The sequence below is a fragment of the Penicillium griseofulvum genome, assembly GCF_001561935.1.
Source record: "Penicillium griseofulvum strain PG3 chromosome Unknown contig_79, whole genome shotgun sequence".
Classification (NCBI taxonomy): Eukaryota; Fungi; Ascomycota; class Eurotiomycetes; order Eurotiales; family Aspergillaceae; genus Penicillium; species Penicillium griseofulvum.
This window is the reverse complement of record NW_024467420.1, coordinates 1,720,367-1,746,824: the sequence shown is the minus strand read 5'-3', so window position 1 is coordinate 1,746,824 and position 26,458 is coordinate 1,720,367. Positions and strand designations below refer to the sequence as shown.

General features: G+C 49.2%; 8 protein-coding genes across 8 annotated transcripts; 3 read left to right on the top strand and 5 right to left on the bottom strand.

The window, feature by feature from the left end:
• Positions 1-233: 233 nt before the first annotated feature.
• On the bottom strand, positions 234-2,925 carry PGRI_005550 (putative GARP complex subunit Vps53; the record flags this gene model as incomplete). Its single annotated transcript, XM_040788268.1, has 3 exons — positions 234-974; positions 1,026-2,824; positions 2,883-2,925. The coding sequence occupies 3 exons, from the start codon at positions 2,923-2,925 to the stop codon at positions 234-236; spliced, it is 2,583 nt and encodes an 860-aa protein (XP_040652040.1).
• Positions 2,926-3,452: 527 nt separating this feature from the next.
• Positions 3,453-5,750, bottom strand: PGRI_005540 (uncharacterized protein; the record flags this gene model as incomplete). Its single annotated transcript, XM_040788267.1, has 3 exons — positions 3,453-3,497; positions 3,566-5,104; positions 5,295-5,750. The coding sequence occupies 3 exons, from the start codon at positions 5,748-5,750 to the stop codon at positions 3,453-3,455; spliced, it is 2,040 nt and encodes a 679-aa protein (XP_040652039.1).
• A 791-nt stretch (positions 5,751-6,541) lies between these two features.
• On the top strand, positions 6,542-8,018 carry PGRI_005530 (retrograde cargo receptor ERV46; the record flags this gene model as incomplete). The annotated part of the gene is made up of 3 exons (XM_040788266.1): positions 6,542-6,734; positions 6,827-7,007; positions 7,076-8,018. 3 exons carry the CDS (start codon positions 6,542-6,544, stop codon positions 8,016-8,018), a joined length of 1,317 nt encoding a protein of 438 aa, XP_040652038.1.
• A 617-nt stretch (positions 8,019-8,635) lies between these two features.
• Positions 8,636-10,279, bottom strand: PGRI_005520 (Major facilitator superfamily domain, general substrate transporter; the record flags this gene model as incomplete). The annotated part of the gene is made up of 1 exon (XM_040788265.1): positions 8,636-10,279. One exon carries the CDS (start codon positions 10,277-10,279, stop codon positions 8,636-8,638), a length of 1,644 nt encoding a protein of 547 aa, XP_040652037.1.
• Positions 10,280-11,688: 1,409 nt separating this feature from the next.
• On the bottom strand, positions 11,689-15,477 carry PGRI_005510 (uncharacterized protein; the record flags this gene model as incomplete). Its single annotated transcript, XM_040788264.1, has 4 exons — positions 11,689-14,769; positions 14,823-14,977; positions 15,027-15,386; positions 15,462-15,477. The coding sequence occupies 4 exons, from the start codon at positions 15,475-15,477 to the stop codon at positions 11,689-11,691; spliced, it is 3,612 nt and encodes a 1,203-aa protein (XP_040652036.1).
• A 5,425-nt stretch (positions 15,478-20,902) lies between these two features.
• PGRI_005500 (C2H2-type zinc finger protein) lies at positions 20,903-22,669 on the bottom strand (the record flags this gene model as incomplete). Its single annotated transcript, XM_040788263.1, has 2 exons — positions 20,903-22,527; positions 22,588-22,669. 2 exons carry the CDS (start codon positions 22,667-22,669, stop codon positions 20,903-20,905), a joined length of 1,707 nt encoding a protein of 568 aa, XP_040652035.1.
• Positions 22,670-22,934: 265 nt separating this feature from the next.
• Positions 22,935-23,651, top strand: PGRI_005490 (DNA-directed RNA polymerase core subunit RPO26; the record flags this gene model as incomplete). The annotated part of the gene is made up of 4 exons (XM_040788262.1): positions 22,935-22,972; positions 23,106-23,375; positions 23,438-23,557; positions 23,618-23,651. The coding sequence occupies 4 exons, from the start codon at positions 22,935-22,937 to the stop codon at positions 23,649-23,651; spliced, it is 462 nt and encodes a 153-aa protein (XP_040652034.1).
• Positions 23,652-24,808: 1,157 nt separating this feature from the next.
• On the top strand, positions 24,809-26,171 carry PGRI_005480 (MCT family MFS transporter; the record flags this gene model as incomplete). The annotated part of the gene is made up of 2 exons (XM_040788261.1): positions 24,809-24,990; positions 25,043-26,171. The coding sequence occupies 2 exons, from the start codon at positions 24,809-24,811 to the stop codon at positions 26,169-26,171; spliced, it is 1,311 nt and encodes a 436-aa protein (XP_040652033.1).
• Between the last annotated feature and the right edge of the window lie 287 nt (positions 26,172-26,458).

Sequence of the window (26,458 nt, the reverse complement as noted above, 5' to 3'; positions counted from 1 at the left end):
TATAGACGAATTGTATCCAAACACGAATGTGGCATTCAATGCATTCAATCCAAGTGGTATACAACTGCAAAACATGCAACACAAGGTGTCCTAAGCATACATAAGCTATACACCTTCGAGCATGCAATGGCCCGAACAAATCAGCCGAAACGGCAAAACACATTTCTACAATGGTATCCACGCCTGAGTCAAGATATAGCCAGAAAGAAACAAACATAAAGAAAATAGGGGAGCTACGCTCCATCCTCAGTACTCCGCCCGAACCGGCCTCCAAACCCACCGAGATCGCGGCGGAAGAATTTGCCAATGTTTTTCAGGTTCTCATTGAGATTTCCTGTGGTGCTTTCTGTAGACGTGTGCATGGGATTAGATTGTATGGCGGAGCTGGCTAGGGAAGGGGACAAGGCCCCTGATGGGCTGGTCACGCCAGACGTAGATGTGGCTGTCCCAGTAGCCCCAGCACTCAGAGTGCTCAGACTGGGGTTACCGAAGCGGTCAACGCCGTCCTTGGCAGCAGACATGATGGCGGAGCCAAGCATGGAGGCGTCAAAACGGGAGGGCATGACTGCCGCGGCGGTGGTGCTTAGACCTAGGCCTTGGGATACGGAGCCGGTGGCGGTGGCGGATGGCCCTTGGAGAGAGGCGAGGATTGGGTTGCTCTGTTGGAGGCTAGATGCATAGCGGTCGGATGCACGGTGAAGCTGGAATAGCTCCACAAGGTGGTTTTGATCTTGGCGGCTGCGGATGCCTTTGAGATCAAGGATTTTGCGGAAGTTGTTGTTGTTGCAGTCGGCAATGTGAATGAGGTATGCTTGCACAAGAGCTTCCGGTGGTGACGGCCGGACCTGGAGGGTTTTGAGGAGAGTTTCGATTTTGAAGAAGCTGGCGTTCACACGCTTGACAAAGCCGGCGGGTGCTGGAGCAGGTAGCAGGGACGTAAGGCCGCTCTTCAGAGTATATGAATCGAGAAGCATCTATGAATAGAGTTAGTAAGATATAATGACACCACAGAGAGGACAACATACCTGTTCTGCACCGGTTTCTGAAAGAGGCCTGCATTGGAAGACATTGCTAATGAACTGACTCGACATGAGCTCCACTAGATGGTCGGAGAAGGCACGCGCATATTGCTGCTTATGTAACAGCTTTAAAATTGCAGTTGTCTTCTCCTTCGTCCGGGAGAGCATCTCGCTCACATATGAGCTCTGATCACTGACTGCCTCGATCTTAGCCCAAGGTGTATTGCGCATTTCGCGCCAGGAAGGCTCGAGATCAACTTCGACTTGGCGCACAAGGCCTCGTACAGCAGCCGATGCAATGCCCATGAAAGAGTCTGCCTGACTTTGCAGATCCACAGATTGCTTCAGGCTCTCATCCAATCTACCCCTAATCTTCTCTTCCAATTGGTTGCAAGTCGTGTAGCAGTAATCAGCAGTGTTCAAAACTGATATGTAATCTTCCACTGAGGGCACTCTAGATGGCGTGTGAACTGTCGGACGTTCACTTATATAATTGAGAAGCACTTGCTGGGCATATTGGTCCAAATATTTGGCGAACACCTTGGCCAGCTCCGCCAGACTGCCACCAGTTGAGAGCTTGGCACATTGTTGCAAAGCGAGCCGATAGAAAGTGAAAAGCTCAGTCGAGGATGATATCACAATATGCGAGTTGAACTCCTCCTCGTCCGGTACTTGGAGGGGTTGTTGGCGGTACTTCGGTATCAATGCTGCAAGTTGCTTGTCTTGAGCCTCCACCCAGACACTGAGATATGGTTCGAACGCTTCAGAGATTGACTGATTAAATACAGGCGGCTCGGCAGAGGCGAATGTATCAACAGATGTACGCGACGAAGGGGCGAAGCGGCGCTCAAGAGAATGCTCGAAATCAAGCGTCTCTTGCAAGCACGAGAGGAGCAAATTGACATCGATCGTCTGCCCGCTTCGTACAGATCGGGATAAAATACCCTTGAAATCATCTCGTGTGCCCTCGCAGAAGACATTGGCCAAGACCTCATTTACCCTCCACGAAGCTGGGAAGATAGCCGCATTCTCTTCGTCATATATCTTCAATATGCGCCGGAACCATGAATACCGGCGGGAGATGTTGTCCAACGATCCAGCCTCCTCATTGTTCCGGAAGACCTGCCGGTACTCACGGAGCTGTGTATTGCAATACCAAGTCACCAGTCGAGACCGCGCGTGTTCACCCAGAGCATCTGCAACTAGACATGACTCCGCGAGCATTGCTCGCTTCGGGCCTACTTCCCCCTTGGCGAAGGCTAGCTCGAAATCCTCACAGACCTGCTCTTGGAGATCTCGTTGTATGTCCGCGACATTCCGACTGAGCATTGCGATTTGGTCAATCGATCGGTATGACTTGAAATGGGCCATGAGCTGAATAACAGCTTGGAGTAGCTGTGCACATTCTCCATATTGCCGCGTCCGACTAAGAGCTTGGAGCTGGTCATATGCCGTTGTCAGCATCTGCAGACGCTTGAGTGCTGTCATGGACAGTGTGAGGTTCTTCTTTGCGTTGTCAAGTTGCTTGATGTCGGCTGTCATGTCGGTGATTGACTGCTCGGTCTTCATTGCGCGCTCACGCACGTCATCGATCTTCTTAAACAGCTCTGAAAGGTCAGCCTTAGCTGTCTGGATTCGTTCCACGCTATCGGCATTGGAGGTGACCTGCTCCTCCACGAGCATGCCGATGTTATCGTCTAGTTCATCTTCACATTCGTTCAGGGCGTCGGATATCTGAGAAACGGAGGAGAGGGTGGATGGATGGGAGAAAACGGCATTCAAGTGTTCAATCGGATCGTAATCCACTGGATGTACCTCGTATGTTAGCATATACAGGAGCACGAGAGGTCAATTGTTCCGCACCCGCATCCAAGGCGTCGAGGCTTGGTTCCTCGTTTGGCGACATGTGGCCGGTGGTTGTGGCAATGATCGTCATTCCATCAGCTCACCAAAATCATCCTGCCCTTGGTCTCGTGCTTTTTGTGAGGCCAATGCGGAATTCGTGGGAGGGAGAAGTGAATGGGGGTTGATCGCGGCCCGCATGGCTCTAGCGCGCCAGCTTGGCATCTTCCGCAACTACCGCCTGACAGGGCTGCTTATATGAACTCACAACCCTTGAAATTCTCAACTCTACAATTTGTTACTTAATACTTATATTCGGACTGAAAATTTTGAATGGAGTGTTCATTTGATTTTTGATTTTTCAAGATTTTCATAAAGTTCCTGGCCCAGTGGCCCATGTCCAGATCTGGACGTTATCAAACCAGTGCCATTCGCCCAAGCCATGCAAGTAAAACAAAGTATTGGTCACATCAGATACATTATGCTTCCGTAGATCCACTCCCGAGATAAAACGAACTAGCTAACAACAATGGAATTAGGAGTGGACATGGAAGGTTTCAATGGATCAGAGAGCATTAGAAAAGCAAGTGCTCACGCCGGAGCAAGAAAAGCGGTAGGAGGAAGTGCATTGGTTGCCTGTTATAGGAGTGTTGTTAGTTATCGTTCCGTGGAAAATTGAGGGATTATCTTCGGAATTAGCCTACCTTGAGCTGTTCGAAGTTCTTCCAAGCAAGCTCGGGATTCCATCCATTGCCCGTGAGGGCCATCTCTGAGTATTCGAAAGTCATGCCCGACTTGCTACTCATCTGAGCAACCATCTGTTCCTGCTGAAGTTGGGTATCGGATTTTCCAGGTCGGGGCAAGCCGTATCCTTCAGCAACACCACCGGAGGCAGCTGCAGGGGGAGCAGGGGTCGCAGTAGGAACGGGGCCGGGAGCTGCAACCTGCGGGATTTGGGAAAGTGCTTGGATCTCAGGGGACCATGCCTCATGTCCACCATAAGCGCGTAGGGTGAAAACCTCGCTGACAACTCGGATGCCACCGGGGGTTTTACCGGGGCCAATGATAAAGGTTCGATCAAAGCTGCGGATCTCGACCTTGCCACCAACGCTCTCCTCAAGTTGTCCATGCACCGTGAGGGCGAGGCCACCAACGCCATAGGGGCTCTGTCCAGTAGGGTCAGGGAGATGGGCGACCGGGTAGCATTCAATGAGCCATTGATCTGCTTTTGTGATAAGGTCTGGGTGGCGAGTGGGAGGGAGTTCATTGAAAACTTCACGAATTTTCTCAACGCCCTTGAAGGAGCGCGACATCCGTGCGGAAAGGTGGCTGATCTTGTCGAGATTCCGGCTCTTTCTGATGTATTCACCCCAACCTGCGGTCTCAGTTTGACCGGCCCGTGGAGCGGTGGTGTTTACATTCAGGGAGAAAGAGGATTCATCATCGTAGACGTTGCTGACGAGGCTGTTGCGGTCGTTGTCATATCCAGGGAAGAAAGCACGGACGAAGTTCTCGCCGATTTGGGATTCGTCAATGAAGTGAGGGGGCAAGACGGGGATCGGTGTCTTCTTCTGAGCGGCGACCTCTTCCGGGGTTCGCACCTGCACGTTGTTCAAAGTTTGCAGCTTGGGATACCACTTGAGCATGGTGTCTTTGAAAGTCGGATCGGAACTGATCTCGTTATCGGTCAAGTCGAGGAAGATGAGGTTGCGGAATTTCCACCGCCATCCAGACATCGCTTGCGCATTTTTGATGTTGTTCTTTGAGAGGTCTAGATATTGGATATCGGGGAAATATTGTGCAAGAGTTGTCACGGGAGTGATGTTGCTGAGCTTGTTTGAGGCCAGACTGACACTTTCGACCGCCTCACGTCGCTCAGTTGCGGTCTTGAAGCCCATTTCCCAGACCTTCATGAGAGCAGGGAAGAACTTTGACTTGGTAGACATGGTGTCGAAAACTCCTAGCTCCTTGATTTCGGGATCGTCCACCGTATTCGACAAATCAAGTAGCTTAGTGGCAGGGAAGAAGCGTTTGCCGAGGATAGTAGTCATTTTAATCTTAGTATTGCCGGTGGAGCTAGAGGCGGGGGCCGCTGCGGCCAATTCCTGCTCAAATGCGGTGGCGGCAGTGTATGCTTCAACGGAAACATGAGCTCCGGCAAAGACATTGTTGTTGATGCGAAGCATGTGACCCGCCAGATCAGGTCGAACGTATGCCACAAGAATGTCACCTTCAACGCGCGACTAATTCGAAGGTTAGAATGGTGCGAATGGGCATTGAAAACTGCGGTCACCCAAAGGGGAAGGAGCCAAAAAGTCCAAAATGTGTCGATCGTCGTTTCGTAGGAGGACCGTCCTCGAAAACGAGAGGACACTGAAGCGAGGAACGTCGAGGATTGTTGTTGGTGACCGCCGTTGTGAACGAGGAACATACCTTTGTAATCTTTGCGCGGGGTCCGGATTTGATGAATGAATTCATGCGTCGTTCCAGGAAAGCAATGAGACTCTCGAGGCCGCCATCACGGTTGGTTGCTGCCTTGCTTTCTTTCCATCCTCGGACACTGAATGGTTCCAGATCGCCGCCGGTTTTTTTCCGGCCGCCATGCTGAACATTTGCTTGGTTGTCGGCGAGGGAAATGGCTCTCTGAATAGCGTCGGCGTCCATAAGCTTGTTGCGAGTATGGGCCCGGTTGCCGGTTCCAGCAGTTCGGCCACCTGCACCGATGCCGGCGGAGCGACCACCTAGGGCAGATTTCTCGGCGCGGGTTCGCTTTGAACGAGCACCACCTGCATCCATGTCCATATCGCCATCTCGGTCGGTGCGAGTAGGGCCCCGCTTGCGAATGCCCCCGCGATCATTGCCGCCGCGGCGAGACTTCATGCTCTTCATGATGATTGGAGTAGGAATTTGAGAGATGGGTGAGGTATCGGAGGTTCTTGTAGAAGGAGATAGTGTGAAAGAAAGCTGAAACTGCTAAGTTGAAGCGAGCAGCGCGCTATGCGCCTCAGATCAGGCAGAAAGAAGTTGTTCGCATGTGAGGAAATCACAGTTTCAATGTTGACTCGGGAGGGTGGGAGGTAAAGAAAGAGCAAACTGAAAAGACTGGAGAAGAGGGGTTTGCAGATTATGTAGTGCAGCTGCAAAACAATAAAAAATTGACAATGAATGACCAAAGAACAATAGGACCGTGAATAAGTAAAGTGACAAAGGAAAAAGTGACGATTGGCACGTGATGAGGCGGTATCGTTTGCTACTAGTCCTAATTAGGAGATGACTCATCTCCTTGTTTCACAAGGACCAATCACATGCTGTCGTCTGTCCTCACGAGTACTCCTCATACATCGGCCCTGCAAGTATGCCTGGCCACTTGAGAGGCTTCAAATTGGCCTTGCTATTATCTCTATTGTCAGGTGTCTGGGAGGCTCAATCACATTGAGTTTGAATTGACTCACTCGAACCCTATTGTTGGTATGGTTGCTTTCCCAATTGTCTTTATTTTGTTTGTTTGGTCTTATCGCGTGAATAAGGTCGCCCTCGTTCAATTGAGCTTACGCATCCATTGACCACCTGGCTAACATATTCGCGTTCTCTATTTTGCAGGCTTTTGAAATACTACCGCTGTCCACGAACCCTCGCCTAGCCTTTGCGCTTCACCGTATGGTCGTCAATTGACCGGCGAGATGCCCGCAAAGTCGCGATTCACGAGGCTAGACGCCTTCGCCAAGACCGTTGAAGATGCCCGCATTCGCACGAACTCCGGAGGTGTCATTACAATCGCTTCGCTTTTGATTGTCATGTGGCTAGTATGGGGTGAATGGGCCGACTACCGACGAGTTGTGGTGCTACCGGAGCTTGTCGTCGATAAATCGCGAGGTATGAATGAAGCCTAGACTTGATCGGACCCACGATGGACCTGCAGAGATAAATGCATAGGGCAAGGTTGCTGACGACTTGATTTTTCGCAGGAGAGCGAATGGAGATCCACTTGAACATGACCTTCCCTCGGCTGCCATGTGAGCTCTTGACCTTGGATGTGATGGATGTCTCTGGTGAGCAGCAGGTTGGCGTTGCCCATGGCGTGAACAAAGTCCGCCTGGGCCCACACGCTGAAGGCGGCAAGGTGATTGATGTGCAATCTTTGGACTTGTAAGTGCCAGTCCTTCCACCTGAAATCCCTTACATCGTGATCACAATCTCATTACCGTCCCTTCCAGACACTCCCCATCAGAAGCTGCGAAGCATCTGGCTCCCGACTACTGCGGTGAATGTGGTGGAGCAACGCCTCCCCCCAATGTCATCAAGCCGGGATGCTGTACTACTTGTGAAGAAGTGCGCGAAGCCTACGCCCTGAAACAATGGGCCTTCGGCGATGGCAGCAACATCGAGCAGTGCAAACGTGAAGGATACGCCGAGAAACTCGCCGAGCAGCGCCGCGAGGGATGTCGGATCGAGGGTGTGCTAAAGGTCAACAAGGTGGTGGGCAATTTCCACATTGCACCAGGCCGCAGTTTCACCGCTGGCAACATGCACGTCCATGACCTAGACGCCTACATTGTGCCTAACGCGAGCCCCGGGGAACAGCACACAATGTCCCACTACGTCCACGAGCTGCGCTTCGGGCCCCAGCTTCCCACCGAGCTTGCAGGCCGCTGGGGTTGGACTGACCACCACCACACCAATCCACTTGACGATACCAAGCAGGAAACTGACGAAGCCGCCTTTAACTTCATGTACTTCGTCAAAGTTGTCTCGACATCCTACTTACCTCTGGGCTGGGATCCTCAGTTCTCGTCCGCCATCCATAATGTCTACGACAAGGCTCCTCTTGGCTCCCACGGTCTCGCCTACGGTGCTCAAGGTAGTATTGAGGCTCACCAGTACTCGGTCACCTCGCACAAGCGTCCTCTTTCTGGTGGAAACGATGCTGCCGAGGGCCACAAGGAGCGCGTGCATGCCGGTGGCGGTATTCCAGGCGTCTTCTTCAACTACGATATCTCCCCTATGAAGGTTATCAATCGTGAGGCTCGTCCGAAGACTTTCACTAACTTCCTCACTGGCATCTGTGCTATCATTGGTGGTACTCTGACTGTCGCTGCTGCTTTGGACCGTGGTCTATATGAAGGCGCTATGCGCGTCAAGAAGCTGCATTCAAACTAGATGCTAATATCTAGTAGGATGAGATAGGATTTAGCATTTACAGAACATCTCTTTGCATGGGATGGTCTATTCTAGCATGGTGTAGATGCTTTTTGGTGCAGAGAGGCGAGGGAAGCTGGCACTTGTGGCGTTTTTGAGATACCTTTATAAATGTTTTGCCATTGCGCTATTTTGGACTAAGATGTAACTATTCATCTATCAACAAAATTGGATCTTTCTGATTAGATACATTTGCAGCTAGGACTTGATCGAATTGTTTGTATATTGAGGGTTTGACGGGTTGATACCCACTAGCACGTGGCATGGATCCACCTTCCCCTTTCGGAAGTATATAAATTTCCAAGGCTAAGATCAGCTCCTATTACCAGTTGCAGTTATAGGAAATGCAAAGGTTCTCTCGATATAATAACGCTATGTTTTCTTTGGGGTGTCATATACTTTTCAAAAGAAGCAGAACTAGCTAGCTAATAGCCCATCTGAAAGGCCACGACGTAAATTGAAACTTGAATCATTGTCATAAATCATACATATATACATACCTAGGTACATCAACCCAAGGTAGCAACCTCACAAATATATTTATACAAAAGGGTATAATACATCAACTCGAAGCACAACTAAGCCACAACCGAAGCCCTCGCCCGACTAGTCCTCCTACTCTCAGTATTCCTATCGCGATCAGCAGCAAGCTGCTGCGCGAATTTACTCTTCGCCCTAATCTCCGGACCCTTCCAGTAGAACACATAAATAGGGATCAAGACCAAGAACCCCACACAGCCTAGCAAGGTACTCGCCCACTGGAGATGGTACTTGCCCCCCATATTCTGGTACATGGGGGTGGAGTACATAGTCGCAATACCAGCGAGGAAGTCTCTCGCGAAGCCATTACCACCCGTCGCAGAGGCAGAGTATGGTCCGTATGCCGCAACCATGTAGTCAATGGTTGCCATGTAGATTGCGAAGTTTGCCATTGCAATCAGACATGCGAAGATGCACGGTGCGATCCAAGGAATTGGTGGACCTGTTGATGTCCATGCGAAGCCGAGGAGACCGATTGGTTCGAGTGGTGCAATGAAAAGGAGGAGGAGGAGACGACGCTCTGCGAGACGACTTGCTGGGCCTGATTTGCGTCGTGTTTGGATTTGTCTGTGGATATCCGGTAGGAAGATAATATATGCTATTACGTAGCCGATGAGGATTGAGGCGAAGGTTAGACCAACGGCTAGGGTGCTGAAGGACCATTGTTCAAACACTAGAGCGAAGGACTCGGTGAAGACGAAGATTAGGGCGTCGGAGAAACCGGAGAGGAGGGAGAGGAAGAGGACGATTGGCTCGCGGAGGAACATCTCGAACGGGCGGATCCAGATTCGGAGTACGTCGTGGAGATCTAGACGTGGTGTTTTGAGTTCGTTCGGACCCCAGACGTCTTCTCCGTTCTTGCGACGGCGTTTTGCTTCGCGGTCGATTAGGATCGTCGTGCGGGTTTCTGGTACGATGAAGAAGTGCAGGATTTGCGTTACGGCTCCGGCGATCAGTTGGATCCAGAATACCCATTGCCATGAGAGCCATTCGCCGATCATACCGCCGAAGAATGGTCCGACCGTTGACCCGCCCACTGAAGAGAGGACTACAAAGGCGACTGCGTAGCCTTGGTCGTCGGCTTCCCACATATCGGCTGTCATGCCGAGTGTTACTGAGCCTCCGGCGGAACTGAGACCGCCGAGAATACGGCATACGACGATCGTGCCGTAGTTTGGTGCGAGGGCGCAAGGAATTTGCCAGATGTTCACAAGGAATAGAGAGAGCTGCATTATGGGCCAGCGGCCGAATTCCTCGCTCCATGGTGCCCAGAGCTCACATCCGAATGCGTATGCAACTAGAAACACGCACTGTCCGACTCGCGCGGCTTGTTCGCTGATGTGGAATTCTTCGGTTAGACCGGGGACAGCGTTAGCATAGACGCCTGTGTTGAAGTTCATGGACATCTGAACCACAAAGATGACGCTGAGAATCATCCATTTCTTCCATACTGGGAAGCAGAAGCCGAGCTTTTCGTAGCAGTCGTCTTCTGTTAGCTCGGGTTTACCACCGGTACGTAATCTAGGTTTATCGTCGCTTGTGGCATCGGAGTTGGAGGCATATTCGGCATGGGTGTCGAGACCCCGTTCTGTTTTGATTTTATTTGCTTGTGGGCTGGCTTCATCCTTAAAGCTTGATGCGTTTGACTTCTCGGGAACTGGAGAGTCCATTGGGACAGCCATATGGAAGGCTGTATCGATTAAGGTCTAAATTGTGTAGTATATCGGGTCACAATGGTAGAGGGAATAAAGAATAGGGTGGCTCTGCATGCAGAAGAGTAGTTATCGGGCTGGGTATGAACCTGTCAAGCAACGACGGACCTCTTATATACCGAGATAGAGACCATGTTCAATTACAACAGTATAGAAATGTACACAATCATACAACCTTGAAGTAAAAATCTCCAATGATATCAACTGAAATCCGGGGAAAACCTGTTCGTCTCCATTGGTTCACGGGTAAAACCCCAATGACATCATTTCAATCCACACGACGTCAAGCGTCAAATCCTCCCGCCTCTTACGTTCAATCATATTAAGATACAAATTATGCATTGTATGTGATATTCATGAAAGTCTCGGCATATCCGAGAAGGTGCAGGGGGGGTACGTCACACCACACTGCATCCTACTGAGACGTGGCGGAGACTAAGCATAACTTTTAGCCCAATAAAGGAAGCTCGGTTATATTATAGATCATACAATGTACTACAGATACGTCTTGTCGTACTTGTTCCCGATTGGCCGATCAAAGTTGTGATCGACTTGCTATTATTGTATAACTATGTATGAAGCCCGGGATGTCCAAATTTGGATTTGCATACGGCAATTATGTACTCGAGTATAACATACTATATTCCGATCGTAGTATACATCGTGACTCTTCAAGCTTGAGATCATGGATCATCTTCTGAGTTCAGAATATAGGTTTTACAGCGTAGTACTACGTCGTATATAGTTATCGGAGCTTTATGATGTTCAATGTTTTCAACTCTCTTCCGACGACCATCTGTTGCATCCGACGTTGTACTCATACATATCTTCTTTGAGTGCAACTGCCTATGATGTAGGTATCATTCCTACTGATAGGAGATTCTTAAGGAAGCACATGACGTGCAAAGGACAAATAATAATCGCCTGGTTGGATATCCATGGTCAATCTATACCGCGTACATACAGGCACATATTTTCATGAGTCTGGTTTACATGTTAAAACAAACATGTTGATAAAAAAGAGAATAAAAGACAAGAACCCCAATATAATGATAGATAAGCGGCTCGCATGGAAAATCAGGGACGACCCCACCACGCCCATCTGGAACTCCGGTTGGATGCGTGATGCAAAAAAAGTGAAAGATAAAGAAACGATAATGAGCGATGTGGACGAGTGCAAGAAGGACTGCGTGCAAGAGGAACGGTTTGGAAGGTGCGGAGATTGCTAGGTATGCAGGAATGGCGGGTTGAACAAAATAAAAAATACTGCTAATGATATGCAAGGAATGAGGATTGGAAGGACTGAAAGGAAAGTCGAGGTAGTGGACAAAATGATGGATGGGAGACAAAAGTCAGACCCGAGGGGAGAAGGAACCAGTCTATTTAGCATAGCTGTAGTACCTTTGTTCATGACCGTAAGGCTGGCTTTGTTGGTAGCTAGGGGGTGTTTGAGGAGCCTGCGAAAGCTGTCCGTACCAGGACGATCGACGGGGTTCGTCGGGCCGGATCGTCTGGTTTAGGGCATCCCATGTATGGCTGGCAGTCGGAATGTTATACATGGACTCTTGGCGGATATGTTGAGAGGGATACACAGAGCCAGCCTGTTGGGGATGCATCTGCTGAGGCGCGAATGGTGGGGAGAACTGTTGAGGCGCGTACTGTTGCGGGTGCATCATAGGTTGCTGCATCATGTGTTGCTGACGGTGCGCAATGGCCTGCTGAACCGCCTGGTTCGACATGCCTTCCCTCATGTCTCGCTTCTCGCGCTCCCGCGCATCGATGTGAGAGACAAGACCCATAGGGTTTACTGGCGCCTGTGGTTTCCGGTTGTCATTTGACAAGTTGAAGAATGAAGAGCCAGTCATGCGGGCAACATGCTCCTGCTCACGAGCGGAAAGATTGGTTGGAGCATCGTTGTGTCTAAGCATACTCTGCGCACCGCGAGACGAAGGTCGATAGTTGGGATCCCGCTGAGTGTTCATGGGCGAATTGGGACGGGCATATTGTGTCCAGTCGCCAGATACCGGGCGTTGCACTGACATGGGATTGGAAGGGGTGCGATTGTGGACCTGCATCGGGGGGCTAGGTGCCGCCCGTTGCTGCACGAACTGCTCCGGGGTGAGGCCTCCACCTGGAGTGACAGGGCGACCGAAAGCCATGCCAGGCTGCCACAGCACGCTTCGTCGAAATTCATCCCGGCTGGAAGGCCGGGCCTGATCGATTGCTTGAGTAGGGACCGAGAATTTGGTTCCCGACGAATCATTGCGTTGATGCATTGACTTCTTCAAGGTGTCTGATGTGGTTGGGCGCCCGGTGGTAGGCATATAGGTCATAGTTGGACCGAAGTCTACCGTGGGAATATCAGGATTCGAGGTCGGGGCTTTATCCACAGCATAACGAGCATCGCCAATGACAAAATCTTGGGCTGCTGGCACTCCCACGGTCTTCATGACACCCATTCTGGGTTTGGTGGACGCGACGGATTTCTTGCTGTAGACAGAACCGTGGGTGCTAGCATAGTCGGGCGAAACCGTCGATGCATCATCATAAATGCTCTCATCCTCGTTTCCGTTTCTTTTTCCAGTGGATGAGACTGGGGACGGAAGGTGAGGAGCAATTTTATTCAGCGCGTCTTCATCAAGGGTATGGCGAAGATCATCGTAGCTCGGTTCGCTCGGTGAGGGTGGCTCTGCTCCAAAAAGGGTTTGCCGGGGAAGTGGCTTGCGTCGCACGGATTTGTTGGCGTCAATTTGCATCCGTTGAGGGGAAGACTGCTGGGGAGAAAACCGCTTTGGGCTGCTGGTAGTACTAGGTGTGTTCGGGCGATGTTCCGGAACTTGGGGAGGTCGAGCCGGGAATGCAAGACCGAGGCCCTCGTCACTTGATGAAGTTGCAAGAGAGTTTGTGGACGCAACAGGGCCGGGGGTGTAGGCACTATCCAAGCTCTTGTTCTGGGGTAGTTGGTTGTTCGTAGCCTGTGCCTGGTGGCTTTTCCATGCAGCTCCGGCAGCTGCCGCGCCCAGCCCCATCGTTCCGACTGATGTGAGTTGGGAAAGTGTTCCGTGAGACATCCGGTTGCTTGCCAGCCTCTGTTCAGAAGAAGCCTCTGGCCGGTTGGTAGGCATCTCTTTAGGTCCATGCGAAAATCCAGGTGGGTTCGCAACAGGAGCCGGTGGTGTGCGTGGAGGAAGCTGCTCGCCGACTGGCGGGCCATTGAAATGGTCGAGATTTGGGTCGCTTTCGGAGCTGGTACTCTCAGCGATAGGAGCGACCGCCGGAACACCACGGTGCACCAGATCATGAGAAGATGAGTCAGGTGAGCTCTCATCCAGAGGTCCATTGCCTAGCCGAGAGCCAGCATTGAAGCCCGTGGTATCGGAAATCCCGCGGTTGTGATACACAATGGGGGAGCCCTCACCTTGGGGAACCTCATGAATAATAGCCTCAGTAGAATTACTAAATTCAGCCTTGTTCTCAAGACCAGCGAACTGGCGGCGAGCAGAGTCCATAGGGACATCGCTGTTTCGACCAGACATCGAGCGATAACGAGGTCTTACGCTGTTGACACTATTGGTTCTGCTCCTGCCAGATGAAATTCGACGCTGTGTTGCCTCTTTAAGCTGTTTTCTCCACTGAGCTTCGCTCCATTCTTGGCTTCCCGGGGTTTGAAGAAGACTGGCAATGTCCAGTATATCAAGATAGCCGTAGCGTCGCTCCTTAGGGAAGGCAAACATGATGCTCTTGATGTGATTAGTGTCTGCCACCAGGCGAGTAGGGCGGCCGTAGAGATTGAAAGCGTCGAATGTCGGGAAAAGGAAGCGCAGCATCATCTCAAATCCAGAAATCGCAGCATGCGGCTCAGGCATAATAAAAACAAGACCCTCCGAGGAAGACTCAGGCGCGTGAGTGGTAATCCGTCCTTCTAACTTTACTAGGGTGGATGCATCAATTAGAGCCTTGGATTGTGGATAAATCGCATATGCCGAGTAAACCTGAGTAACTGTTGCAATGGGAATCGCCTTTTTGGTCTTCTTTGTCTCGTAAAACTTGATGTTTCCGGTAACTGGAATTGACAAGCGGTCATATGCCGATTTCTTCAATACTTTCCGCGCTTTTTGCAGCTCTTTTTCGTCTGGAGGGTTGATCACAAACCAGCATCGTCTCCACGGAGTCCCTGCTCCAAATCGCACACGCGCCCAATCTTCGTACTTGAACTTGGTGGGTGCTAGGATGGAGTTGATTCCGTTGAGAGTTCTTCCTTTCGCTGCGATCAATGAACCGGTGTAAGCTTCATACAAAGATGTGTGTTCGAACATGGAGAGACGAATTGCCGCAGTCCATTGGGTCAGTGAGTTGAAAGAATTGAAATGCAAGAGGTAACGATTCTTGCCCGCGGACGAAACGCTGAGTACGTTCTTCAATGGTGCTGTAGCTCCATTTTGGATCGGAAGAGTCTCAAGCTGCAAGTAACTGATGAGCGTATGCCTGACAATTCTAGAAGAGATATGCTTACCATCTTAATAGACGCATCGGCCAAATTGATAAAGGTCGCCGGGACCTCTTCACCACCTGCTGCGTCCAGCGCAGCGCCATCCCATAGTGAAAGAACAGTTCCGACCAGCTGTGCGTAGCATTCCACCCATTGCCGATCACCACAAGGCCGTCCGTCTGCCACGTGTTAGTCTACATTTCCCCGCATGGCGGGGTGATCACTTACGAGAATCCAGATCATTCAGTTTCAAAAAGTAACCTTCATGATAGACCTTATTTGTGTGGATGTTGAGGAATGAAAATATTGGCGACAATTCCGGCGGGGTATCGCCCGCCTGCTGCATGAGAGGCGGGTTTCGTGAGACAATCATGGATGCCGGTCGCGAGCTAGTTCCACCTCTTGGCCCGGAGCTTACAGGGGATAATTCGGTCGGAGGAGATGGTGTATCGGGCGGAGTGGTTTGCCACTGGGGTGTATCGGACGGAGTCACGTTGGCCACTGGCGTAACGTTGCTCGACGACTTTCTGCTTTCTTTATTTGAACCATTGTTCCTTGACCCCCCAAAGCTGGATATAAACGAGCGGACTAATAGAACGCAAGGGATAGTCAATAACGGGCTCTAGTGCAATTCCCGACATTCCCGGGGAAGATCAAACTTACCACGCGAACGACCCATGACGTCGGAACGTGATAGTACCAGCGGATAGAAACCTCAGTTGACTTTTAGGTATCACCCTTCACTAAGTTACTGTGAAACGTGTCGAAAGTAGGAAGAGAGACTGGGACGTGGTGGGATTTAAAAGGAAACTGTCAGAGGCAGGTCGATTGCGCTGAACGAGAGACTGTCAAATAGCGACTGTGCCTGGACCCGGGGTTTGGCGAGAAAGATCAATCCATAAAAGCAACACAAAGGTGAACCTGGAAGAATAAGAATGAAACGAATGATCGGTTGGACGGAGTGTACGGAGTAGGGAAATCGGAGCTTCTCTGCCAAGAAAAGATGACGTTATAAGCTTGGAAATGTCTTCGCTAATCGCCAGGATTAACGCTTTTAATTTTCAGAGATAAAAGAGGGAAAGGGAGAGGATTGGAAGAAGGAATAATATGAGATAAAGATAGAAGAGGAAGAGGAACTACCGTGGGTCATTTGGCATCGGAGGCGACTAAACACCTGTGGACATTCCACCTCACGCTACACCGAATTATAATATAAGAAAATAAATATTGTTATATCTCGTGTGACAGTTAAAAGGCCGAAGCCAAGCCATTTTCCTTTTTCCTTTGAACTGAATTTTTTTTTTTTTTCCTTTTCTCACTTGTCTTGGATCGTCGGTGGAGAGACAACCCGGACTATAAGTAGACTAGTTAATGCGTTATGGGTAAATATAGTCTTAATGTCTTATATTGACACGGAGTAGTATATATTATAAGATCCTCCTTTTTTTTTCTGACCCCCTTAATTCTATAACCGCCAAGATCACTGTATCTAAAAATGGCATTAAGCCCAACATGGAAATGACCTAACTTGGCATTCTGCAGTTCCATTGCCACCTTCAATCTGACTATCACACTCTCTCATTCTCACACGTTGTCTCTCGATGGATCCACCGATAACGCGTTCTCTTCACCGCTGGGGAACCCTGTTTTATCTATATATTTTAATAAATTCTATTCCGTACCTGGTACGGAGTAATATGGTATCAGAATAATCTTTGTCTCTCATTACCCCACCCAACGGCGTTCATGAGCCTTCACACGGGCCTTTCCACTCCTGCATTAGGCTAACTCAGCCACACTTTTTGCTCAGATAACCTTGGAACAATCCAATGGTATGCCAAGTTCACTTTGCATTTATGGCTAGTGTGAACTACGGGAGTACGGAGTACTCCCCCGTCTACGGGTACTCCGTATTCTGACTAGGTATTATATACACCGGTCGCAATCTTGAAGATCAAATTTCCCTGCATAGGATCAGCATGGCCCCATGAAGATCCCAACGCGTCATAGGTTCTTTTTTTAAGAAAAAGATGTAGATCCATGTGGCTGGGATCTATATGATTCTTTTTGATCTTTTTCCTCCCGCTAGGACCTTGAATCTGTGGGGGTTCCACGGTTGGCATCATCATCTATGCCTGTTAGGGAAATAAGGTTGTATCAAAGGTTATATTACGAGTATCTCTATAAAACTCGGTGCTATTTAGTGAGTTGCATTTCTACATGCTTCTTTCTAGGGGTCCATAATAATAGCCACATAAGCGGCCTTGCGATGTATTTTCAGTGGGGGTTTTACAACATAGTGTGGGATATCAACTCTGCTGTTTGCTTGTTTGTTTGCTAGATTTACAGGGATATAAGTACCCCGTCCCTTTATAGATTCCACAACGCAGATCTCTCTCTATATATTCTCAACATAGTGGCCTTGTCAGTGGGCTTCTCAGATATCATTCTATTTATATTTTCTATCAGTTTGACAGCCGACAGCGAAAAAAGGCGGGAAATGGCCTTGTGAAATGGACTTTTCCAAGTATAACCTTTGATATATAGAGGGCCTGGTTAAAGTCATAAGCTTGGGACTGGCCATTACAACTCAGCGCCGACTACAACCATAAGGTGAATCCTGCCGGTTCTCCAGACAAGCTTGTCTATGTCCTGTCCGTCCAGCCGGATAGCCCAAACGTGGACTGGAAATCCTCGGAATAGCTATCTTTGAAATTCCACAGCCTTATGGAAATGAAGAACTCGACCCGAGGCTGAACAGAATCGGTTTATACACGCTTGACAACCCATGCATGCACATGAAGGGAGAGGGCGACGCAGCGTGGTTTCTGCCTGTTGATGTCGATGATTTCATGGCAGCAGCTCCTACCGATGAAGAAGCGGCCCAGGTTTTCCAGCAAGTGAGAGGCGAAATCGAAATCAAAGGCATGGGCGAACCATCCCGAGTTCTCAGCGGCGCGGTTATTTGCAATCATGTCAAACGAGCAATCACATGCCGCGGGTATACTCGCGTGACATACTCAGCAGTCCTCTCCCAACCTTGTACTAGAACAACACCACTACATCCTTTGTAATCCACCGCATCTATTACATTGGACCTTTGGCTCCATGGACGGACTTTAGGGCACGTGTCCTACGCACCCTCCCAACAGGGGGGAAACACTCTACCACACCCCCATATGACGGGATATCAATTCTGAGCAAGTCTATGTCGTCGACGAGACATGTGTTCAGGGACGATCTGAACAAATCCGTCGGTCAGGTTCTTGGCATGAGCAGGCAGTAAATATGAACTGAGATAGTAGGAATCAGGAGTCAAACTAGTTAACTATTTGCCTGGATTCAGGCTGCCTCATGACGATTATGGATACCAATTTAGTAAATATAAAGGGAGCCAGGTTAAAGCCCTGGCTCATTTCAGTAAAATCCTTGGTATGATTGGCTACATGATGAAGGAGTTATATTTTGGCTCATAATGGGCTTGAAATGCAGTTATATAGCCTATATAAGTGAATATGTACTAATGGAATGCTGATATCAAACCTGCTGTTTGCACAAGCAAAAGAAAATAAAAGAGCCGAGGGAATATCGCCTAGAAACTTGCAAAGGAACTATGCGCTGGTCCTCGATCGAAGATAAGTACGACAGAAAAGTACTGACCGCAAAACAATACATCATCAACAACGATCAGGATGCCGCCCGAGGCCTTGGATTCCTACCACCAGAGAATTGTCAATCAACAGCAGTCCTGATCTCGAACCAAGTAGGTGTCGAGCTCGCATGCAGCCCCGGTCTCGGGCACTACGACGACTAAATCATGCTCGTACTGGTACGGATCAGCCAGTGACTAGCTCTTACCCGCGGCTTCCTAGCAGTCCATCCGTCCCGTGACATCGTTCCCCAAACTTGTGAGGTATACTCTAAGCCTGCAGAGCCCGACAACTTACCAGAGTGTTCCCCTAGTGATCCCGAACGCTACATGCTCGAATCGACGAGTTCATCTCTTTCATCACTAGATTTGACGATTTCATTATCGTGCCAGTCCCAAAGAAACCTACCATTTCCTCTCACAAAAGGGAAAAGACCACCGATATGCATGCGCCATGGCTAGCAAAGGTTGCTGGCTCGTTCGATCTCCCGATGCCTGACCCTACCACGATCTACAACACGGATAACATACATTTTCAGTTGTTATTGTCTACGAAAGGAGACAAATCCACCAGCAGATGGCTAACGCTAAGCTACTTATTCGTGAAGGATGCAGTTGCGCGAGGACACATTAGCATGCGCCGAGTTGATACCAAGATGAATACGGCGGATGGTTTCACAAAGGCCCTGGCGAAAGAGCAAGTTGCAAGCTTTGTCAAACAGCTTGGATTAAGTTAAAAAAATCATACGAAATATGCAGTTTTCACAGTGTATACAGGAATGAAATGGACCAAAGGTTGATGATTTGTGAGGGTGACAGCGTGCCTCCGTATCTTCGTTCTGAGCATCTTTCTTTTGATTTGGCCCCTTCTGGGCAGCTCCTTACTAACTATGTAGTAATGAGGAATACGATTGTGTTGTTTCTATTAGTTCTGTGTAGTTGTATGCTCACAATTATCTCTTGGCGGCGGTGGAATGACAACCGCGAAGGGACGTAGTGATCGAATTGAGCCTTGTTGAGGATTTTGGTGAGCGTCCTCTTCCGATTCTTGTCCCGAGGATGCGACCAAACTGGCTTCACTAACAGATTCGTAGTCGTTTGCTTCCGAACCCCACTCATTAACGTCTGGCGGGTGCACAGGCACTGCAGTAACGGTTTCCTTCCGTTTCACGCGGCCGCATGTCCCAGGTTTCCCCTTTTCCAAGACCCTGCTAGACGGATTCTGTGGGGTTGGCTGATATGATGAAGAAGGGGCTGTGGGTTTGGGAGCATGAGGATGGGTGGCTGGCCCTCGGATGAGTCTGTAGTCTGTGTAGGGGTTTCCCTGTGCAATCGGGTGGGTGGTGCCTTCCCTTTTAGGTTATCTCGTGCCTTCCCTTTTAGGTTGTCACCCCCCAAATCGCCAGGGTATAAATACCTGCCCCCTCCCACTTTTCTTCTTATTCTCTTCTTCTTCCTTCTTCGTCCCTCTCGTAAAACTCGGGGCTTGGCTCGGGGCTCATAATGTGACACCACGTTGTGGGCCTGTGTCTGGTGAGAGGACCTGAGGACACCATGGAACCTCTGCTGCGGCCTAGGTTAGTCTGAAACTAGACTGGGACTTCGGTCCTGCCTAATGGCACGAAGCATGCCGTAGCCAGCCCTGCGTGCCTCTGCCGCAGAACAGCCCCTACGTGCCTCTGCGGATACAGACTGTACTTCCCTAGGTTCTCCATTGGAAAGTGGGAGCTAAAGCCAACCCTTCCTTGGTCCTCGGACCTTGGACCTTTGACTTTCGACAACCTTATACCGTGGACTTTGGGCTTTGGACTTTGGACAAATTTCGACATTCGACAACAACCTTCGACCTTCAACAACCTTCGACCTTTCACCTACCCTCAACCACCCTCAACCACATTCCCCCTCTTCCTGTTGTCCGTTTCCCCCAACCCAGCTGCACGGGTCCTGTGTGCAGCACCTGAGCAAGACTTGCACCTTTACGTGGTGTTCAGGATGAGTAGCCCTTATGGTGAAACCAAGCAAGTCCTCTTTCAGTCTCTCTCTCTCTCCACCGTAGGTAGAAATTGACCGACTAATGCGCATTACGTAAATTCCCAGTGAGTGGGAGATACTAGCATCATGCAAAGTTTCATTAAGAGCTAGAAGGAAGCTATCAATATGCACAGACTTCATAACATGTAATACTTAGTAGTTCAAGACATCCCAGCTAAGTCAAGTCCACTACCTGGGTTATTTTCAGCTGGCCATGTTCAGAAGAAATAAGCTTATAAGATGCAGGAACTGGTCTACAGGGATGTTATGTTTAATAAAAGGTTAGGTAGATGATCACATTAGATTTGCAAGTGAAACATACATGCCCAAGCCAATAGGCTATATGTATATCAAGACTGAAAAAGAAGCCCGTATATACGAATCGAGAACGCTAGATCATCGTAACATCGTGAAATGCCCAAATTTACTGTTCCATCGCATGGTAACCATCAACAGGGTCAACCAATGCCATCTGGTTATGGCTGGGTATCATAGAATCAATGTCGCCGGCTGCACTCGCTGGAAAATCATGCATCAAATAATCAGAATCCAATCCTGGCTGCGTAGGGAGATAGGACGAATCGTTCGACTGTGACCCAAAAGCAATATCTGACGAGTGATCTCCGGCTGTGTATGATTGTTGGTGGTAGAACTGGCCATCCTGATCATATCCAAGACCATAGATACCCAGTGAATTGGAGTTACCCCCAGGGCCGGATTCATCGGTAAGCAATGCGCGCTGCATGAAGAGGTTTTGCACCTCGTCCTCATTGCAGTGATGTTTAGTAGTCATGTGTACCCACAAATCGTAGTTGCGATGGAAACGGTGTGGGCACGACTCGGCGAAAAAGCAAGCGATCTGGCGTCCTGTTTCCTCGGCGTAGCCTTGGCCCGTGAGCGCGGAAAGAGTGGAAACGGTATTCTGTGCCGGCTTTTTGCTCAGCTTTTCTTGGCGTCGTTTCCTGGCATTCGGGAGTCCCAGGTGTGCAGTGCGGATGTGATCTTCGAGTGTCAACTTGTTGCCGTAGCGCTTGCCGCAGCCGACACCGTCCCATCCGTCTACTTTCTTGGAGGTTGAGAGATCTGTCTCGCCGCAGACGAACCGTTTTTCGCCGTCGTGCACGGTGCGGACATGAACAGTCAAGTTGCCTTGCTTGGTGAAGCTGCGTCCGCAGCCGGGGACTGTGCAGGGGAATATCTTTCGTTCTTCGAGAGTGACGTTGCCATGGGCAATCTCGAGGTGGCGCCGTAGTCCCCGTGCTGTGGAGCAGACTAATGGACACTCGGGGCATTTGGGAGGGTGAACAATCCGAATGTGGCTTTGTAAACTGGCATACGAGGGGAACGATACATCCTGGCTTGCATTGTCGTCGCCCATATCTGATGATTTGGTTTCCATCTTTTCGGCACATTCTGCACAAGTAAATCGCTTCTCGGAATGGACTCTGCTCTGGTGGGTCCGTAAATTACCAGCTTTGTCAAAAGCCATCTTGCATTTCTCGTTGGTGGTTGGATCCACGTAGGGACATGGGAAAGGCTTTTCGCCCAAATGCACAACCGTAATATGTTTTTGCAGTGTCGAGTGTTTCCGGAATGTCTCGTTGCAAGGTGGGTACTCTGTACAGCGGTACTTGTCATGTCCATCGTGGGTAGCGACATGACGGCGAAGTCGTGCCCCATTCACAAAGCTCTTTTCACACCCAGGGTAGTCGCAAACATAGTCTCGAACACCTGTATGGGCACTCTTGACATGGTGTTGAAGATGGGTAGGGCGTAAGAATGTCTTGTCGCAGCCCTCAAACTCACACTTAAAGATTCTTTCATTGTTGTGTGATCGGATATGCTCCTGGAGTCTAGCAGGACGATTGAATGCCTTATCGCAACCCTCGAACGTGCAACATAGGGTCTTGAGCTCGGATGGGTATCTCTGTCGGGAAGAGGTAGCCGAGAATGGTGTCGCCGGGGAGCCGTCCATGTCTTCACTCATTACGCTTGGAGTACCCGGAGCCGAGTACTCGGCATCGGAGTGAGTCTCCTCATATATCATGTCTGTAGAATTGTAAACAATTGGATCACTTTATCGGATACTATCCGAGGACGTAAACTTACCAGAATTGTCCAGGACATTCTGCTTCTGGTGTCGCTTGGGGGTTATAAGCCCCTCCACTGAGGCCTTTCGTTTCATGGCCATTATAAGAAGAAGTCCCAAAAAGGACAATTAAGAAAAATAGCAGCCTCTCAAGAAACGAGGAGGTTTGGACTTGAATGTCAAACCCAATAATTTTATTTTTGCCAGAAAGGCGGTGACGGCCAACACAGAGGAAGTTTTTCCGCTCCCAGGATTTTTAGCATCAAATCCCACCTCGACCCCCGAGTTGTCTCTCATACCTCTGGGTCTTTCATCGCTCGCTTCGGCCTACAAACACTTCGCTCCTTTTACAGGTTTAACTGTCATTATGTCTGACTACGGCCACGACGACGACGTCGAAGAGACGTAAGCTACCTCCCTTTACCAGATTGCCCGGGGTCTAGGCGCAAAGGAGCTTTCCATTTCGCCTCCAGGCAGCTTCAAAATGTGTTCGCACATACTTGTATAAACCCATTTTCTAACAATGCGGTGTGCGCAGCTTCGACTACGAGCCCGGTGAGGATGTGTTCGATGAGGAGCCGGAGGAACAAGAGGGCCTCGAGGGCGAAGACGGGGTTGAGGGAGAAGAATACCCCACCACCAATGGCGAAAATGTCGTTGTCTCTGGCGATCCCAATGCTGGATACGCAGGAAAAGTGATGGAACAGTCGCGCGAGAAGAAAGTGCCCAATGACCAGCGCACCACCACCCCGTATTTGACCAAGTACGAGCGCGCGCGCGTTCTCGGTACCCGTGCCCTGCAAATCAGGTTCGTTCTTCCTTGATATTGATGATTGCGCATTAGCTTGGGCTTGCTGACATTTGATATAGTATGAATGCTCCCGTTCTCGTCGACCTCGAGGGTGAAACCGATCCCCTGCAGATCGCCATGAAGGAATTGAACCAGAAGAAGATTCCTCTGATCATTCGCCGATACCTTCCGGATGGATGGTAAGCAATATTCGGTCAAAACATGTGTGGCGAGCCAGATCTAACAATGTTTCACTTTAGGTATGAGGACTGGACGTGCGAGGAGCTGTTGTAGTGGTCAAAACGGTATCAACCGTTCTCCACAGGGACTGTTTTCCATCTTGTGCTTTTCTTTGAGTTTCAGCATAGCGTTTGGAGTTCTGGGATTCGAAGAACCCGTCGAAAAAAAGAGACATGGATGTCCTTGATGAAACATGGACACCAATGAGGCTTTGTACATGAATCTAGAACGGAAAAAAAAACATATCTAAAAATAATTTGACCTGTTTTATCTTCTTGCACCTGCTTTGGCTACGTAAAATAAGCAATTATAGTATATACACCACGTGAGAATTGTCGGGATTCAATAGCCCTACTTTGGAGATTTTATATGTACTCTTGGCATCTTTTGACTCATCTTCGAAGTTACAATCTCGATACAGATACATTTGACTCGGATATTCGGATATTCAGAGTATGCGAGTCGCTTGCACACTTCCATGTCCTGCACTACAGGCATACCTACCCAATCTGATGCCATAGGAAGCAGAAAGCAGGTAGTCCGAAACATTGCTATGGCGAATCAACCACTTCCAACAAATTTAGTATGTAAAAAGCCCCCGTAAATGAGCAAAGCTTGTAATCTTTGTGGAGGCATAGTCTCCACTTAAAGATTCCTTGTGAGTCAGAGACTATGAGTTACATCCATATCAAAGGCATTTACTAATGTGACTATAAGATCATCCTCTATGGAGATCCTCAGGATATACGTGTATTCATCAATGTTATCTCTATACATGGAGTTGTTGTACTCGGTACGTAGTATAGCTTCTGAATCTCACTAGCCCACTGACTAGGCCAGTTTCGGCTGGGCAACTAATTTGCCGAAGCATTTGATTCTTTCAAAGCAACAAAGAGTAACAATGCTATTTTAGTAAATTTATGTATATATCTGACATAATCCAGTATATAGCTCTATATCCGGTTCTAGAAAAAGCTCAATTATCTGATTATATCAACAGTTCAACCTGTCTGATACTTCAATCTCTCGAATGGCCGAACCACCGAGCCCCGCTTAACTCGGGGGTTTATAAGCCACTGGGAAATTCCTATGGCTAAAACTTTTATTTTCGTCGTGACTTTATAAGAAGCCTTTGCATAATTTCAAGGATAGGGCATACTTGACTTGTCTGAATTCTATATTGCCAGGGGCATCTATTTGACATATGCACCATGGCGTCAACTAACCCAGATATAGAGCAAAAAGTCCTCGCCGATTCTTCGGCTACTCCCGAGGGAAATGCCAACTCCAATATATCAAATTCTTTGGAGAAAGAGCCCGAGGTGACATTCGATACGGGGCTACAAGCATGGCTCCAAGTTCTGGGCTCATTCTTTCTCTTCTTCAACTCATGGTAAGTATATCTTCTTCGATATAGAGATCCTTTTGCTAATGATTTGGAACAGGGGCGTTATTAATACATGGGGTGCATATCAAACCTATTATGAGCAAAAGTTGCTCGCCGGTACTTCGTCATCGACCATTGCCTGGATTGGATCACTGCAGTCTTTCCTTCTGATGATGATTGGAGTCATTACAGGTCCACTGTTTGACGCTGGCTATTTCCGATCCCTCATCGTCTTTGCTGCATTCCTGCTTCCCTTCGGCTTGATGATGACCAGCCTTGCCACAGCATACTGGCATCTGATTCTCTCCCAGGGAATTTGCGTCGGACTCGCAGCAGGCTGTCTTTTCGTACCCTCCGTTGCCATCCTGCCACAGTACTTCCACCGTAAAAGAGGCCTAGCCAACGGCTTGGCTGCCAGTGGAAGTAGTATCGGTGGTGTCATCTACCCAATCATGTTCGATCAGTTGGAGAAGAAGGTCGGTTTTCCCTGGGCTACTCGAGCACTTGGGTTCGTCTGCTTTGGCACCATTTGCATTTCTATTAGTATCATGCGCTCGCGTTTCAAGCCCAAGGAGAAGCGCAAGCTCTACCAGCTGTCTGCCTTCAAGGAGCCGGCATTTACCGTTTTCGCCATTGCCATGTTCATGGGCTTCTTGGGTTTCTACAACTTCCTTTTCTATGTGCAGTCATACGCAATACAGACGGGAATTGTAGACGAGAACCTAGGATTCTACCTACTCTCCATGCTAAACGCCGCCTCCGCCTGCGGCCGTATTGCACCCAACTTCCTCGCCGATCACCTTGGCCCTTTGAATATGCTCACACCAGCCGTGACCATCACTACCATCCTGGCCTTTGTCTGGATCAGGGTTCACACCGTACCTGGCATCATCGTCCTTGCCGTCTTCTACGGCTTCTTTTCCGGTGGTTTTGTGTCTCTGCCGCCTGTGGTCATGGCGAGTATGACTCCGGACGTGCGAAACCTGGGCACACGCTTGGGTATGGTTTTTGCTATCACCTCCATTGGTCTGCTGATTGGTACCCCTATCGGTGGTGCAATCCTGGGCGATACAAACCAGTTCCTCGGAGTTCAGCTTTTCACCGCTTGCTGTCTCGGCACGTCTGCGGCTCTTATGATGTGTGTGAGATTGCTGCGCTCGGGTCTGAAGATCCGTGCCAAGGTTTGAGTCTCAGCTACTGGTTGCTGAAACATCTTGCAAGATATACCCACTGCCACAGATATTCTAGCGATTTCTTGGCATCAAAATCTTGGGACAACAGTATATACCATTGACTTCATCATTTGGTCCTCATTCTGCATATTGCATTATCACCCGGCAATTCATTTTGCTTCTATCCAGCCAGTGGGAGACACGGCGGATTCCATGTTAGACTTAGACGTAAATTGACAATAATACAAATAATAATCATATGTTCAGTTGTGTGCAAAAGATATCCATATAAACCCAAGTGC